The sequence below is a fragment of the Schistocerca gregaria genome, chromosome 7, assembly GCF_023897955.1.
Source record: "Schistocerca gregaria isolate iqSchGreg1 chromosome 7, iqSchGreg1.2, whole genome shotgun sequence".
NCBI lineage: Eukaryota > Metazoa > Arthropoda > Insecta > Orthoptera > Acrididae > Schistocerca > Schistocerca gregaria.
Window position 1 is genome coordinate 164966621 of NC_064926.1, and position 18557 is coordinate 164985177.

The 18557-nt window shown below is 44.8% G+C and overlaps 1 protein-coding gene across 7 annotated transcripts in view; it reads left to right on the forward strand.

Moving 5' to 3' along the window:
- Positions 1 to 18557, forward strand: part of LOC126281382 (probable cytochrome P450 6a20) — a 106648-nt gene that overhangs the window by 14260 nt on the left and 73831 nt on the right. For 3 of the 7 annotated variants that reach the window (XM_049980305.1, XM_049980302.1, XM_049980307.1), the window contains exon 2: positions 18287 to 18509. In XM_049980305.1, coding sequence (XP_049836262.1) covers positions 18313 to 18509 — 197 coding nt within the window. In that variant the 5' untranslated portion in view covers positions 18287 to 18312. Of the gene's footprint in view, positions 1 to 2856; positions 2938 to 18286; positions 18510 to 18557 lie in introns of all 7 variants that reach the window. The other 4 variants (XM_049980306.1, XM_049980301.1, XM_049980303.1 and 1 more) reach the window with 3 other exon arrangements.

An 18557-nucleotide genomic window follows, 5' to 3' on the forward strand; every position in this document is an offset into this window, starting at 1 on the left:
TTACTATTAGTACTACTTTTTCGGAAAACACTAAAGTATTAAGCAAGTGTTGTACAGCGCTGTGACATACTTTGGGAAAACAACATTCGGAGGCGTGTTGTGCCGTTGATTTCTTTTCGGCCAGGGCTATTATTTGGATTCATTCTTTTTATTATTTCAAGAATTATTATTTAGTAACTTTTCTGTCATCATTATGCTCTATAGCTTTCTGTGCATGTTGTATTTCTTTATGGTGCTCGTTATTTATTGTTTCTTCGTCTGCTGGTGCCAAATAAACAAGAATGCACCTGACTGTGTTCCCTAAATTAGGAGCGTAGGCATCATACGAGTTCTGCTTGATTCCATGTGAAACTGAGCCTGAGATTTTTTTTAAAATTTAATTTTAAATCAAATTTATGTCATAGTCTCCTAAATCTACAAAAGCTAAAATTTACTATCCCGAAAAACGTAACAGAATTACAAAATTATTTGAGGAAATGTAATTAAACAGATGCGGCACCTTTGCAGATGAGGTTGGAGGACACAAGTTCGCTTCTACTACTGCCAGCCACTTGAATTTAAGTTGCTACTTCACATGAGTCCCACCAATATCAGTCCTTTGTCCCACCCGTCTCGGTCATCGATTGCAATTTTTATAAGTAAATATTCATAATGTTACATTTATTTATACACTCCTGGAAATTGAAATAAGAACACCGTGAATTCATTGTCCCAGGAAGGGGAAACTTTATTGACACATTCCTGGGGTCAGATACATCACATGATCACACTGACAGAACCACAGGCACATAGACACAGGCAACAGAGCATGCACAATGTCGGCACTAGTACAGTGTATATCCACCTTTCGCAGCAATGCAGGCTGCTATTCTCCCATGGAGACGATCATAGAGATGCTGGATGTAGTCCTGTGGAACGGCTTGCCATGCCATTTCCACCTGGCGCCTCAGTTGGACCAGCGTTCGTGCTGGACGTGCAGACCGCGTGAGACGACGCTTCATCCAGTCCCAAACATGCTCAATGGGGCACAGATCCGGAGATCTTACTGGTCAGGGTAGTTGACTTACACCTTCTAGAGCACGTTGGGTGGCACGGGATACATGCGGACGTGCATTGTCCTGTTGGAACAGCAAGTTCCCTTGCCGGTCTAGGAATGATAGAACGATGGGTTCGATGACGGTTTGGATGTACCGTGCACTATTCAGTGTCCCCTCGACGATCACCAGAGGTGTACAGCCAGTGTAGGAGATCGCTCCCCACACCATGATGCCGGGTGTTGGCCCTGTGTGCCTCGGTCGTATGCAGTCCTGATTGTGGCGCTCACCTGCACGGCGCCAAACACGCATACGACCATCATTGGCACCAAGGCAGAAGCGACTCTCATCGCTGAAGACGACACGTCTCCATTCGTCCCTCCATTGACGCCTGTCGCGACACCACTGGAGGCGGGCTGCACGATGTTGGGGCGTGAGCGGAAGACGGCCTAACGGTGTGCGGGACCGTATCCCAGCTTCATGGAGACGGTTGCGAATGGTCCTCGCCGATACCCCAGGAGCAACAGTGTCCCTAATTTGCTGGGAAGTGGCGGTGCGGTCCCCTACGGCACTGCGTAGGATCCTACGGTCTTGGCGTGCATCCGTGCGTCGCTGCGGTCCGGTCCCAGGTCGACGGGCACGTGCACCTTCCGCCGACCACTGGCAACAACATCGATGTACTGTGGAGACCTCACGCCCCACGTGTTGAGCAATTCGGCGGTACGTCCACCCGGCCTCCCGCATGCCCACTATACGCCCTCGCTCAAAGGCCGTCAACTGCACATACGGTTCACATCCACGCTGTCGCGGCATGCTACCAGTGTTAAAGACTGCGATGGAGCTCCGTATGGCACGGCAAACTGGCTGACACTGACGGCAGCGGTGCACAAATGCTGCGCAGCTAGCGCCATTCGACGGCCAACACCGCGGTTCCTGGTGTGTCCACTGTGCCGTGCGTGGGATCATTGCTTGTACAGCCCTCTCGCAGTGTCCGGAGCAAGTATGGTGGGTCTGACACACCGGTGTCAATGTGTTCTTTTTTCCATTTCCAGGAGTGTATTTCATCACGTAGAGAATGGTTTTAATAGTGTGAATTCAATGTGTTCAAAAGAAAATAAGTGCATGATTGACAGAGTTCCTGTAAAATGTTGGTGTGCATCAATGCGATGTCCATTTGCTGTCTAACGCATGACGAGATTTTGTTGTTGTTGTTGTGGTCTTCAGTTCTGAGACTGGTTTGATGCAGCTCTCCATGCTAAAGATGATTAAAAGTTCACTTTGGAAACATCTGATATTCAGATTTGAAGGGAACTGTTCATCCGATCATCAATCAATCTTTAATTTCTTCCAAGCTATACATTTTTGTTGTATTACCTTTTAACTGTTGAAAACTATAGTAAAACTGTCCCACCGGTGACAATGGTGTTCCTCTTTCTTCAAAACTGTCATCATCGTTGTGCTTCAAATTTTTCCTGATGATAGACGATAGACTAGATTCCGAGGGTTTGATTTAGGTGTTAGGCTACAATATTCCTTCAATGACTGTAATTTTGCTTTTTGTATAGCCTTAACATAATCCTTTTCGGTGAAGTGCTGTAGTGCCTTTTTGGTGTGTCCTAGGTTCATCATTATGTTTTGTCCTTTGATAAAGTTGCCTCAGTGCATTTGTGCGTCTCTCTTTTTTTTTTTTTTTTGTTAATTCATGTGTCCATCAGCACATGTAGCTAAGAAGTATAACATGGTTTAAAAGCTTTACTGCAGGCTGTTTCTAGAATTTTTTCCAATGCATCTACAATTTTTTCCGTTTCTGTTTCCCTTTCAGTTAGTTGGCTCGTCTTGTCATCTATTTCACTTGCATTCATGGCGTCGCTGTTTTGAAAACCATCGCGAGAAAGCCCGTAAAGTATGCACTTATCAAATTTACTGAAATTTTCTTCTTTCGCAATCAATATAGTTGTAATGAAGCTTTTTATGATACTGAGTCACATGTTTTCTTATACTAAAGCTAACGATATCTCAGCAGTTTTCTTCTTCGCTACTTTTCCCCGGATGTCCTATGGGTAGCAGTGAGTGTTTGCTATTGTGAGGTCAGTGTTACTCCTGCCACAGATACTTCAAAAGTATTTGTGTCACTGGCTCCGTTCATAATGAGTAAGTCTCTGACCCATATCTTTACCTCTGCTGTTGGTTATGAAATTGTGCCACATGTCTGACCTAGCATTACTGTCTGTGCCAATTAAAATACCAGTACATTTGTTTATGGACAAAATGTAAACCGTTTTCGTAAATCAAATTATCTGTTCCTCGCTACATCGAAATACATCATAACCGGATAGAATAGTAAGTATCCCTTTGTTATTTCTGCCACCACAGTATCCTTCTCTAAATACTGGTTCAATATTATTGCATTTACTCCTCTCATAACGATTATGACCACGGTACGTTTCCTTTTGTTTCGTGCAGTGAAATTTCTGTAATTCCGCGATGTTATAAAGATTTTATTTTGTATACAGTATCGTGCTTAGGCAAATACTAAATCTGTATAATTGCTTTCATTTATAAACAGCAAAAGACTGCGTATTGCGACGCAGGATCGCTGCGGGTTTATCTGAATGCTCTTGATGCCTGGCTTGATTACATTATTTTTCTGTTGCCACGGAAAGAGGCAGCCGTTGCAGCTTTTGTTTTATTTTAGCTTCTTTCATCCTGCGTCTGATCTATCTTCAGTTTTAGGGCGATGATGTTATTTGTCACTTGTTTTGCTACAAGAAGTATGTTTTTAGAACGCCTAATCACTTTTAAGAACCTTGTAAATTCTGTAGGAGAGAGAATTTCGCCTTCTTGGCGACTAGCTTTGTACTGTCGAGTCAGCAGTCGATGTCTCTGATGGCACAGATTCTCATTCTGACATCGCATCATCCAGTTCACCCATGTATCGCCGGGCCGAAGCCCAGGATTTGTTGCTTTCTGAAAAGACAGTGTATATTTTTGAGCTCACTTTGATACTTGTGTGGCAGTGGGAATTCGTTTCTATCATTTTCTACCAACGAGTGAACATTCACTACCGACGGCTTGTGAAGCTTAGCTGATGATATATTATTTGCTGGTATTGTGAGTGTTTTGTCCATTGTATTGTTCCAACTTTGATTATCCTATGCGGGATATTACCGATCAATAATCGATGCTTGAGGGTTATTGATAGCTTCTTAACTCTTCGTGTTATGTCCTGGTGGTTCCATATAGGTAGAAGAGCGACGTTGCTTTGTGTGTTCAGGAACAACTTCCGGACTATTCAAAGAGAGATGTTGAAATCTTGTTCCGTCCTGTGTGATATTTCCGTTGCACCAAGCACTTCTCGCACGGGTTGATTTGTAGATGTTGTGATGTGAAGTGTGGGGAAGGCACTGACGCTACTTATGTCATTGAGCAGTTTTTCTTACGTGGTCTGTAGCTTTACTGTTAGCGCAAATTACACCATCTATTGATATACAGACTGCAATTTAATCGCACTTTACTAAAATCTTCAATGACTGTGCAGTACGTCGAAAAGAATGTGTGGGCACAGCCCCGTATCGACTGTGGACTCTGTCGATATTTCGCTCGTATATCCAAGGGGGCTACCGCATGTAGACATTTGATTAATAATTGACGTATTAGAAATAAAAGGAAACAACAAAACACACTGGAAGAAACAGTTCGCGTGCTTAGGCTTTTGCAACGCCTGTGATGCGTTGAGGTGTCACCTTCTTGCAGCAAGCGACCAACATGTTCGACCCGTCTAACGAAAAAACAGATGTTGAATAAATTATTCGAGGTCCTCAGACAACCGATTTCGGTCAGCAATGACCATCGTCAGATTTGTTTTATAGAAACAGATCTGGAGATGGTCATTGCTGACCGAAATCGGTTGCCTGAGGACCTAGAATATTTGCGATAATTGACATGAAATAAAGAAATTTATTGTACATTTTCGAATCACTGTTCCATTCGCGACCATGTCGCAGCTTGTGAATACAAATACTGCCACCTGCCATACGAGAACAGCAAGTAATATCTGTTTCATGTGTTACATTACTTATCTCCTGTAAAAGCGGTATGGGAAACGGTGTAAGGTGCATTGTCGATGAGGACTGTTGTGTATAGGGGGATAGTGTTGTCAGGGACAACACAGATACAGTAAATCAAGAAAATTAGGCGATCTTTGTTAACAATGTGAAAAAAAACGATTTCGGTTGATAAGTTTATAAAAATGCACAACCGAGTATAGTGGAACAGATAAAATTCTTCTGTCAATCTTTCATGCGTAAAATGTTGTTTAATAAAATAGAATCACGTCGGAGCTATTCTTAAAATGATCGAAAATAAAATCTTATGCCAGTAAACTATTATTTCCGGGGTTTTCAACACACTGCATAGTCATGCGCATGTATTACTGCTGTTCCTGTTTTTTGTTTGAATGTTCTAACAACTAATTTTCATCTCTTCTCAAAAACTGATAAGTCTTTGAAAACTACTGATTATAATTCTACTGATTGTAATTCTTTGAAACTCTGCTGAAAAAATCATGTTCTAATCGGAAATCGTACCACTCTTTTTGGGAATCACGAATAGTCAGTGCTAAAAGGTGAAAACTAAGGTTGAAAAACGCCGTTTTCGTGTTAATTTGTCCACTTTCAAGGGCTCCGAGCAGATAAAGGCACATTATGTAGTCACAGCCAGCAGATCAGCTACTTCCTGTTGTTATTAAGTTCTTAATTTATTACTGCTACCATAATTTCGTTCCTCTTTTATTACTCAATAGAAATGGCAGACAAATGTTTGATCTCTTAAAGCAAATGGAGCACTTCGTAAAAACATTTCCAAACTAGGCTTGGTGCCATTCTGCTGTATAACGGATGTCAGGCGACAACAGCGAAAAACTACCGTGTAGACTGTAGACCAAAGCGGGAGCAGGCGTTGCTCCTTTGTACGTACACAGATTTACCTTAACCCATGACACACGGCAGCTGGGACATATTGTCCCACAATACTGTACCGGTTCTTTTGGCAAGCATTTGTTGCTCATTTGTGTCGGCATTATTATTAAAACAGCTCTGATAGTTTTTCGCATTTTCTATAATAACTCTATATTTCGAACGAATCCAGAGTTTTCGAAATAATTACTCTTTTTTTAAAGATTTATTTGAAAACGAAACTTTTTAGCAATGCTGCTGGGCATAACGGATACTTGCCCCCCTTTTTTTTTTTGAACTCGGTTATTAGCAAGAAATAAAAGTCACGTGTTATAACCGAGACCAAACGAAAAGCGAAAAGTACCGGTTATTCAAAAGTGAAATACTGGTATCGGTTTCAGCCAGTCGGTTTTTTCCATCCCTACTATAATTCCACTGTGAGAGACTTCAGTATCGGAAGTTATCTCCCAGGGACTTTAATGCCTTCCTCTTCTCTATCGAAGTTATTATTGTACTGAGCAGTTCCTATTGCTCTCTGTACATCCTGTAACAGCAACCGCTAGAAGCGGCCAGGAACTGGATATTATTAAACTGATTCCTATGGTTTCCTGATCAGAGAATGTGTTCTGGTCCATCAGGTTTTTGGATTGGATTCGATTCGAAAACAGTAATATCTTTAGTAAGCTATCAATATTTTCTTCTGTCTGGAAGTTTGGAAATAGGGCATTTGTATGATCCTTCTAATTGCTCACAAACATATGCGAGCCCTTAATGACGAATTAACGTAGCAGCCAAACAACGCAATAGCGTAGGACAGCAGACAGCCGGTCAGCCAGTCTGACTGTCCGGTATCAGACTCGGCTCCAGTTTCTGGAACTGCCAGGGGTCTTGTCCTTGGTGATAGGACTGGAATGGGATGCACTTAGCCTCGTGAAGCCACTTGAGGAACTACTAGAATGAGTAGTGGGTCTAAGTTCGGCAAGGCTGATAACGGTCGGGAGAGATATCATCTGACCACACCCTCCATACGTCACCCAAGTGACACCAAAAGGCAGAGGAAGACATGGCGCCCTCTCGGGATCGCGTAATCCTCTGGGCCTGACCGCGGAGCAGTTCTTTTAGACTTTTGTGCTTTTTGACAACTGACTGTATTGTATTGGGTTGGTGCAAAGGTTCATACTGTTTTTGTTTAGCATGTTATTGTTCCGGTTGCTATGGGTTTATTTATCGAGTGTCATTTTGTACTTACAGTTCAAATGGTTGAAATGGCTCTAAGCACTATGGGACTCAACATCTGAGGTCATTAGTCCCCTAGACTTAGAACTACACTCCTGGAAATGGAAAAAAGAATACATTAACACCGGTGTATCAGACCCACCATACTTGCTCCGGACACTGCGAGAGGGCTGTACAAGCAATGATCACACGCACGGCACAGCTGACACACCAGGAACCGCGGTGTTGGCCGTCGAATGGCGCTAGCTACGCAGCATTTGTGCACCGTCACACCGTGTCAGCCAGTTTGCCGTGGCATACGGAGCTCCATCGCAGTCTTTAACACTAGTAGCATGCCGCGTCAGCGTGGACGTGAACCGTATGTGCAGTTGACGGACTTTGAGCGAGGGCGTATAGTGGGCATGCGGGAGGCCGGGTGGACGTACCGCCGAATTGCTCAACACGTGGGGCGTGAGGTCTCCACAGAACATCGATGTTGTCGCCAGTGGTCGGCGGAAGGTGCACGTGCCCGTCGACCTGGGACCGGACCGCAGCGACGCACGGATGCACGCCAAGACCGTAGGATCCTACGCAGTGCCGTAGGGGACCGCACCGCCACTTCCCAGCAAATTAGGGACACTGTTGCTCCTGGGGTATCGGCGAGGACCATTCGCAACCGTCTCCATGAAGATGGACTACGGTTCCGCACACCGTTAGGCCGTCTTCCGCTCACGAACCAACATCGTGCAGCCCGCCTCCAGTGGTGTCGCAACAGGCGTGAATGGAGGGACGAATGGAGACGTGTCGTCTTCAGCGATGAGAGTCGCTTCTGCCTTGGTGCCAATGATGGTCGTATGCGTGTTTGGCGCCGTGTAGGTGAGCGCCACAATCAGGACTGCATACGACCGTGGCACACAGGGCCAACACCCGGCATCATGGTGTGGGGAGCGATCTCCTACACTGGCCGTACACCTCTGGTGATCGTCGAGGGGACACTGAATAGTGCACGGTACATCATCGAATCCATCGTTCTACCATTCCTAGACCGGCAAGGGAACTTGCTGTTCCAACAGGACAATGCATGTCCGCATGTATCCCGTGCCACCCAACGTGCTCTAGAAGGTGTAAGTCAACTACCCTGGCCAGCAAGATCTCCGGATCTGTCCCCCATTGAGCATGTTTGGGACTGGATGAAGCGTCGTCTCACGCGGTCTGCACGTCCAGCACGAACGCTGGTCCAACTGAGGCGCCAGGTGGAAATGGCATGGCAAGCCGTTCCACAGGACTACATCCAGCATCTCTACGATCGTCTCCATGGGAGAATAGCAGCCTGCATTGCTGCGAAAGGTGGATATACACTGTACTAGTGCCGACATTGTGCATGCTCTGTTGCCTGTGTCTATGTGCCTGTGGTTGTGTCAGTGTGATCATGTGATGTATCTGACCCCAGGAATGTGTCAATAAAGTTTCCCCTTCCTGGGACAATGAATTCACGGTGTTCTTATTTCAATTTCCAGGAGTGTACTTAAACCTAACTAAGGACATCACACATATCCATGCCCGAGGCAGGATTCGACCCTGCGACTATAGCAGCCGCGTGGTTCCGGACTGAAGCGCCTATAACTGCTCGGCCACAGCGGCCGGCCACTTATAGTTCACTGTCACTATCTGAATTTAGCGAGGCTCCTCCGTCGGAGGTTCGAGTCCTCTCTTGGGCATGGGTGTGTGTGTTGTCTTAGAGTAAGTTAATTTAAGTTAGATTAAGTAGTGCGTAAGCTTAGGGACCGATGATCTCAGCAGTTTGGTCCCATAAGACCTTATCAGAAATTCCCATTACAATTTGAGTTCACATATTGTCATTTTGTCATTTGGAGATAGTAGGTGGAACTGTGGACGCCAGAAAATGGAGGGCCAACTGGAGAAATCGGGATCTTCCGACATATTCTTCTGTTTGAAAGAATAGAAGGCTAACAGCAGCGGAGCAGACAGAAACATTTGCGCCGTGTATGGGTATAATGTCACTGCACAGAGCACGGCAAGAAAATGGTTTTCTCAAATAGTTCAATTGGCTTGAAGCACTATGGGACTCGACATCTGAGGTCATCAGTCCCCTACAACTTAGAACTACTTAAACCTAACTAACCTAAGGACATCGCACACATCCAAATCGGAGGCAGGATTCGAACCTGTGACCGTAGCACGCGCACTTCCGGACAGGAACCGCTCGGTCACAGCGGCCGGCTGGTTTTCCCCTTTTGAAGGAGGATCGTTTTGACATTGGTGACTCTCCACGTACAGGGAGACTTTTAAAATTTGATGATCGTTTAAAAGCATTAATCCGCAACGATCCGTGTCAGTGTACTCGATAAATGGCAAATGTGATGAACTGTCATAATTCAACCATCATGCGACATTTGCACGCAATGGGGATGGTTGAAAAATCGGGTGTGTGGGTAACGCATGCTCTAATTGTAAGCCAAAATCAGAAAAATCAGCAGGAGGCCCTATGTGCATCCTTTCTTGCTGCTCATCAATAGGCTCATGAACAACGGGGACCGTTCCTATCCTATATCGTCATCGGTGGCGAGAAATGGTGTCTTTATGCTAATACGAGGAAAAGAAAGAAATGGTAAAGCCCAAACAAAGCAGCAACTCACCGTATAAGCACCTGCGAATATCCACCAAAAGATTATGTTATACATCTGTTGGAAAAGCGATAGTGTGGTGTACTACGAAATGCGTTCCCGCGGTGTAGCCATCACTGCTGACATTTATTGTCGACAACTGAGGCGTCTTGCGGACGCCATCTAAGAACAACAACCATAAAGACTACGTGAAGTGATGCTACTACACGATAACATGCGGACACATTCTGCTAGACTGGCAAAAAACACTGCAGAGGAGTTGGGTTGGGAAGTCATTCCGCTCCCACCTTAACCAGCTGATCTTTCGTTCTCAGATTTTAACCCCATCCGCTCTGCATCGAACAACCTTCAAGGAACTTCCTTTCTGGATGAAAACGCGCATTTACGAGTTCCGCTCCTCAAAACCACGAGATAGTTACAGTCGCGGGATCGAAAAGCTACGCCAGCGTTTGTATACTGTTGTAAACAGTGAAGGATAATATATTATTGATGACCAAAGTCTCTGTTATGTGTACCTGTTGTGTTCATTAAACTTACGAAAAACTCTACGGACGTATGTAGTCAACAAATCAAATAGCACGCAATGCTTAAGATGTGAATCTAGGCAGTTGAAGATTCTCATAATACCTGCAACCGGATACAACTTGAGTAAAAAAGTAAACATTTATGAACTAGTAACATCTAGCACTTACTTTTCTTCCAAAAATTGACTTGTATTCGTTCAGAAGTTTGTTGGTGGCTTAGTTAAACCATGAACAATGTGTTCTAAACACTTTGACAGTGCCGGTGGAATATAGATGTGTGCTTAGTACGAGGCCACTGGCAAGTTCCTTGACGGATAATAGAATGGTGAAGCTCTGTTGGCAAGAAAATTGCATTTAGGCAATAGTTACAGATGCACAGTATTACAGTATTATAGGCAGCAGCAGATCAGCAGTGATTTAAAGTAGTTTTGTATCTCATAATTTACTGGCTGCATGGACAGTTATGTGTTAAGAAAAAAATATGTTACATATACGCCAGTTACTCCCCTAAAAGCGTTCACCTCTTTGTGTCAGGTCATAAATGTGGCGAAGTATACACAGTTTATTCTTCCTCAAGATCCGAAACCAGAGAAGGTAGTGACTTTGGACACTGGGGTCTGGAATGACGTCTGTGATCTAACTCATCTGAAAGGTGTTCCATTGGGTTCAGTTTGGGACACTGCCCACGCAAGTTGGTTTCAAGAATGTTGTTGTCGACAAACCATTGCCTCACGGATGTTGCTTCATTACAGCGTGTGTTATCATATTGATACAGTGATCTCCTCCGTGCTGCTCCCCTACGGTACGCATGACAAACTGATGTAAAGCCTGCTCATACCCTTCAGCATTTAGCTTTTTCTTAATTGCAATAAAGGGATCACAACCTAACAACAAAAACACCGTCATATCGTAACACCAACTCCTGCGCCTTTCGCTGTTGGCACTACCTGTGATGGCAGGTAACGTTGTTCCGGTATTCACTACACACAAAAGGGCTCCAGCGGATTGCTACAAAGTATCAAAGTATGGCGTGATTCACGAATACAAATCACTCGTTTCCATTTACCCTCAGTCCAGTGTTGTCGCCCTTTAGACAACCTCAAGCATCGCTTACCACTGTGCCTCATAAGAAGAATCTCGACCATTATAGTTCACTATTTTTAACTCACTGTGCAAGTCATTGCGATAGTTAGACCGTGTCACTTTGGAACTCGCGAATAATTTTTCCCGTTGATTTTCATGCGATTTTTAGTCATCCTCCACAACGTTCGACGATCCATTTCTGTCAGTGGGTGAGATATACCTGGCCTTGATTTATTTGAGGTTGTTTCTTCACGTTTCCACTTTACAGCCACATCAGTAACAGTCGACTTGGGTAGATTTATAAACGTTTAAATGTCCCATAAAGTTTTGTTACTCACGTGACATCCAGTAACCAATCCACTTTCGATGTCACAGAGCTTTCCAGTCCGGCCCATTCTGCGGATACTGCGTCTCTACTGGTAACAGAATGCTCTTCGACTCATCGTACACTGGTAGCTTTAGAAGGTTTGAAAAGACTCTGAAGGATTTGTTATTCAGGTGACATCCAGTGACTACGGTACGTTCGAAGCGAGTGACCTGTCCTGAATGACCCATTCTGCAGTTTCTGCTTCTCTGTTGATTACTGAATACACCCCATCTGTTTTTCCACTGGGGAGCCCGTCCGTCGTGACACGTAGTCGTCAATTCCGCATCACATAATGATGTCCAGATAGTTTTGATCACATGGTGTATAAGGAAAGATTACGCAGCAGGATGCCCATTCGGAAATCACATTTGAATATTGTTTGTTTGAGGATAGATCGTGTTATGCTTCGTCCAAGATGAGGCTGGCTTTTCACGCTATGGAATCTTATCATAGGTCACGCCTGGGCATACGAAAACAATCACGAAGTGCGAGGAGACAGACATCAACAGAGGTTCAGCCTTAACATATGGGGTCGAATCAACCGTCTCGTTATTCACTGCTTCTTTCCTCAACGTCCTACTGGGAAAATGCATAAGCCGACATGAGTTGCTTTATTTACCTGATGTTGTAGCTCAAAAGGTCATCCAGTAGTTTATTCACAATGCTGCTCTACCTCATTTTATGCTGATAATTCGCCAGTATCTCGATAACCATTTTCCGAAAAAGTGAACTCGTCGATAGGGATCCACTGCATGGCCTTTCTGAGCGCCATACTTGAATCCAATGATTTTTTTTCCCATTGGGGACACTTAAGGGCTTCGGTGTATTCATCTTCCGTACCCAGTGTCGGTGTTCTGAGAGAGCTTACCCAAAACTGATTTGACCAAAACACGAGTTCTCCACAGCATGCTACAAAGTATGCGAAGTAGGCCCAGAAGAAGCAGGGAAGCAGGAGCATGTGTTCGCATCGAACAATTTCTGCAAATATAAATCTGTTTGGCTAATGTATTACTTTTGTGCCATGAAAAATACGAGTATTGTTGAAAGGTAATGCCTCCGATTTTATGTGCAAACTCTTAATGCTTTTTAAATAAACCAAACCTTATCAACATGTTGCACCGTTATTCAACATGTATACATATTTATTTCTCAACATTGTCATCCTGGCGTCGAACACATTTTTCCCAACGAGAGACCAGTTCATTGATAGAGTCATTAGAATGTTTGTTGCTGGAGCCACAACCTTATCTCTGCTTTCACCTCTTCATCACTATCGAAGAGAAGTCCTCGAAGACGTTCTTTATGTTTTTGAAACAGAAAAAAACCGGATGGGACCAAGTCAGATAACGAAGATGATCGATGGCAGTGAATCTATTGCATCGGACAGTTGCAGACGTCGCAGCTCTCGTGTCCGGTCTGGCACTGACATGCTTAAGTAGAGGATGCTGCATATGTGGACGAACTCTTCGAATCTGTGCTTTCAGCCTTCTGAAGGGGTCTCTCACGCACCGAAGTAGTTACGTTACATACCGCCACGGTACACACTTCAGTTCGGAGCGCTCAACCGACAGAGGGTTCCAACTTGCATGAAGTCGATTGAGTAATACGCATTATATGTAGTACATCGAAAGATATTGAGAACAGAATAAAAAATTCGGGGTACTACTTTTCAGCAAGCCCCCCCCCCCCCCCCCCAATTCTAATGAAGGATTTTCGCACACATGTCCACGTGAACTTTTCGTATCGTTTTGATGTCAAATCTTTAAAGTTTCTCACGCATGTTTTTAGACACTCTGTACGTCTGTCCTCTCAGATGACAGGTTCGCCGGGACGGTCTTTGAGATCCTGCATTGCGTTGAGTGTGTCGCTCCGGTAGAACCCATCGATTATGTGTATGCATAACAGCTGTGGTATCTCGACGCAAGAGTGCAGCTCTCTCTATAGGACTCGATGTTGCCGGTGTCGAATTTTGACACGCACTCTGACTGCAAAAGTGTTCGTCCATCTGGTGATTCGACCTGTTGTGCTGACGTTAATGAACAGCATTCCAGGGAGTGTTTTCCAACAGGACAGCACTCGCATACTTACCGGTGTTGTAATCCAACATCCTCTATAGGATATCAACATGTTGCCTTGGCGTGCTCAATCACCAGATCTGTTACCAATCAAGCACAAGTGAAACATCATCTGACGACAACTCCAGCGTCATAGGCATAGAGTTCCTTCCCACAAATTGACATCCGGCAGTTGTACAAGACAGTGAATACACATTTTCATGTTAGCATTCAACAGTCTGTCTGTTACAAGGGTTATCATTATATCAGCATTTATATTTGCTCAGTGTTAAGGAAAGAGTCTTAGACGCGATTTATTTATTTATTTAGTGCTGACCAGTTTCAGTCAATCGCAGAGGCCATCCTCAGGGCGAATATATGGTCGACACCACAACCGAGGTGTGGTACAAGACCTCGGTGGACGTGGCGCCACCAGCAGTCGACCATATGTTTGCCCTGAAGATGTCCCTTGCGATGGGCTGAAACCGGTCGCCACTAAATAAATAAAATATCGCGATTAAGACTGTTTCCTTAATACTGAGTTAATGTATAGCAATCGCTGTTTCTCAAAACCATGTTGTCCAAACATTTACATTTGCAATGACTTATCTCACGCTTACTTTAACCTGTGATCTTGCAATATTAATCACTTACACATGTTACGTAGACAAATGTTTCCCGAAATCTCAGTACTCTCCATTAATTATTCTTGCTGTTGCGTTTTTTCCCTACAGTGTTATCTTTCAACTAGAAAACGTACGAGTTTAGACTCGAGGAGACAGGACAAACGTTTGAGTACCGTTCGTACGCGTTTCCATTTGTTCTGGTGATCCCAACTTACTGAAGTTGGTTGATGAAGGGTTGTACACTTCTCATGTCTCCTCAGCACAATCATATGACGGACTGAGTGAGCGGCTGTTTGCTGATGCCGTTGTGGTACAATGGAGGATGTTGCCGTTGAGTGATTGCAGGAGGATACACGATGTTTTAAACAGAATTTTGCTGTTGGTGTGATGAATGACAGCTAGCTCTAAATATATAGAAACGGAAGTTAATACAACCGCAGTGGTAACACCGGTTCCCGTCTGATCACCGAAGTTGAGCGCTGTCGGGCTGGGCTAGTACTTGTATGGGTCACCATCTGGTCTGCCGAGCGCTGTTGGCAAGCGGGGCGCACTCAGCCCTTGTGAGGCAAACTGAGGAGCTGCTTGATTGAGAAGTAGCGGCTCCGGTCTCGGAAACCGACATACGGCCGGGAGAGCGGTGTGCTGTCCACATGCCCCTCCGTATCCGCATATAGTGACGCCTAAGTACTGAGGATGACACGGCGGTCGGTACCCTTGGGTCTTCATGACCTATTCGGGAGAAGTTTAGTTTAGTAGAATTAATACAAATGAGTAGGAAACAGACTCCTATAATGTTCGAATACAGCCTCAGCAGTGTGCTGCTTGGTACAGTCACATTGGTCAAATATGTAAGCCTGAGGCTGCAATGAGATATGTAATGGAGCGGGCACGTAAGGACAGTACTAGGTAAGGCGAATGGTCGATTTCGGTATATTGCAGAATTTTTAGAAAGTGTAGTTCATTTATGAACGAGAGCTTATATAGAACACTACTTCGACCCATTCTCGAGTATTTATCGATTGTTTTGTATCCGCGCCATGGCAGAGGCAGGCTGCTAGTTTTGTTACAGGTCGGTTCGTTCAACTCTCGATTATTGTAGAGGTGATTCATGAACTCAAATGGGAATCATTGACGGGTAGACGACGTTCTTTTCGTGAAACACTGTTGAAAAAAGTTAGAGAGCTGGTATTCGAGGCTGACTGCATAATGATTCTACTGCCACCAACGTACATTTCGTGTAAGGACCAAGAAGAGAAGACAAGTTAAGGCTGGTACGGAGGCGTATAGACAGTCGTTACCCCCTCCGTCGATATGCGAGTGGAACAGGAAAGAAAATGACTAGTAGTGATACAAGGTATTCTCCACCATACACCATGCAGTGGCTTGAGGAGTAGGTACAAATATGTAGATGAACAGAATTGACGACAGGTTCTACACCCAATTTGTAAACTTTATTGAGAGTAGTTAAATTGACGGAGTATTGGTCGTATGCAAGCTACTGTCAGCAGTTTTTTATTTGCACATAATTCCCCCAATCTAACAGTGTACTAAGTTTTAAAATATGAAGTCAATAGTACTTATGTAATAAATAGTAATTGTGATGGTCCACACTAAGTTCTGCAGTTTATACCGGCGGTACGTACTGATTTCATCGCATGATATCCTACTCCCATTATCATACTGTTCTGTGCTCATACGAGGGTAATCCCAAAAGAAAGGTCTCCTATTTTTTTATAAGTACAGTGGCAGTTAGTCACACTGTTATGAAGAGTGCTTCACGCGCTGTGTGTAAACATGCGCACTCCGCGCTGAGGCACTCAGTCTTGGCTTGGCAGCCTTTGAGAATGGAGCTCAAAAATGGTTCAAATGGCTCTGAGCACAATGGGACTGCTCATCAGTCCCCGAGACTTCCAACTACTTAAACCTAGCTAACCTGAGCCCAACACACACATCCATGTCCGAGGTAGAATTCGAACCTGCGACCGTAGCAGCAGCGCAGTTCCGGACTGACGCGCTTAGAACCGCTTGGCCACAACGGCCGGCAGAATGGAGCTCCCGTTGGTTGTTACCGCCAAGTGCGAATTGCGCCCAGTTATTAGGTTTTTGAACGCAAAGGGCACTGCTCCGGTTGAAATCCATGGCCAATTGACGGGAGTGTATGGTGAGTCTTGCATAGATGTCAAAAATGTTCGTAAGTGGTGTAGAGTTTGCAGCTTGTTGGGCCGAAATTCACGACGAACAAAGGGGCGGGAGACCGTTAATATCTGAGGAGACAGTGTTGAAGGTTGAGCAAAGCATGCGTGAAGATCGGCTGATCACCCTGAATGACCTCTGCACGTTGGTTCCTGAGGTTTCACGAACCACCGCTCACAGAATTTTAACGAAAACAATGAACAACCAGAAGGCGTGCGCAAGATGGGTGCCACGCCCGCTGACTGAGGACCACATCAGGCAACAAGTTGATTCTTCCCCCGCATTTCTTCACCGCCTTGCAGCCGAACAGGGTGACGAAACCTGGGCATACCACTTTACACCTGAGACCAATCAACCATCACGCCAGTGGCGGCATCCTTCTTTGCTAAAGCCGCGGAAACAAACAAACACAGTCTGTCAGTAAAGCCACGACAACAGTTTTTTGGGATCGGAAATGGGTATTGTTGGTCGGCTTTATGCCCACGGGGCCACAATTAACGCTGACAGGTTCTTTGAGACTCTGCAAAAACTCAAACGGGCAATTCAGAACCGGAGAAGAGGAATGTTGAGCAAGGGCGCTCACATTCTCCATTACAACGCTCGCCCGCACATCGCTCGGCAAACCGTTGTTCTCCTGCAACAGTTTCAGTAGAACATAATCATCCATCCACCATATAGTCCTGACTTGGCTCCCAGTGACTATCACTTGTTCCCTAGGTTAAAAGAACATTTGGCTGGAGAGCGATTCAGCTCCGACGACGAAGTGAAAGAAGTCGTTCATAACTTTCTGGCAGAGAGCTGGTATGACATGGACATACAGAAACAGCCACATTGTCTACAAAAGTACATCGACAGAAATGGTGATTATGTTGAAAAATAGCTAAATGTTCCAGCTGTAAACTGATGTAAACAATTGTAGAAATAAACAGGTCTATGTACTTATAAAAAAACAGGAGACCTTACTTTTGGGATTACCCTCGTATTATAACTGTCATTGCCGTCTCCAAGAATGATTTGTCAGATGAATTATACAGCCGGGATTTATTACTCCAACTCGGTCCGAAAAAGCCTCAGAAGGCCCAACGGTACCTATGGATCGTCACGTCATCCTTAGCTGATTAGCGTTAATGGATGTGGATATGGAGGGACATGTGGTGAGCACACCGCTCTCATAGCGGTTGCCAGTTTTCATGATCGGAGCCACCACATCCCAGTCAAGTAGCTCCTACATTGATCCGACAAGAGCTGAGTGCACCCCGCTTGCCAACAGCACTCAGCGAACTTGGACGGTCACCCATAAATGTGCTAACCAAGGCGGCGAGCTCTTAACTTCGGTGATCTGACGAGAACCAGTCTTACCACTGCGGCAAGGTCGTTGGCCAGTATCTATTAGGGGTACGACAAAAGCTTCTTGAGTCCGATTTAGGACGGAAAGGTTCCCTAAAAATCTTTGCCATATCTGCTCACTGAGTGCTATGATGTATTCTCAATCTAGTCAAAGTATTTGAACATTAACAAAACAAAATGACTGATAACATAAATGGAAAGTAATTTGCCATTTCGATGTTGTACTTCTTTTGTTCTGTTACTCAGCAGTTTTGTGGTAGACTGCGACCGCCATGTCCCTCGACTGGTGCACTACAGGCGCCCTGGTGGTTCTGGCGACGTGGCTGCTGTGGAAGTACCTGTCGTGGAACCACGGCTACTGGCAGAGGCTGGGGGTTCCCTGTCCAGAACCATCTGTGCCATTTGGAAACATGAAACATGCCATGATCGGCAAGAAACACATCACGGAGGTCATCAGAGACATCTACTGGTAAGTTCAAGAAACGACTAACATCGTGTAATTGAAACGGCGCATAAA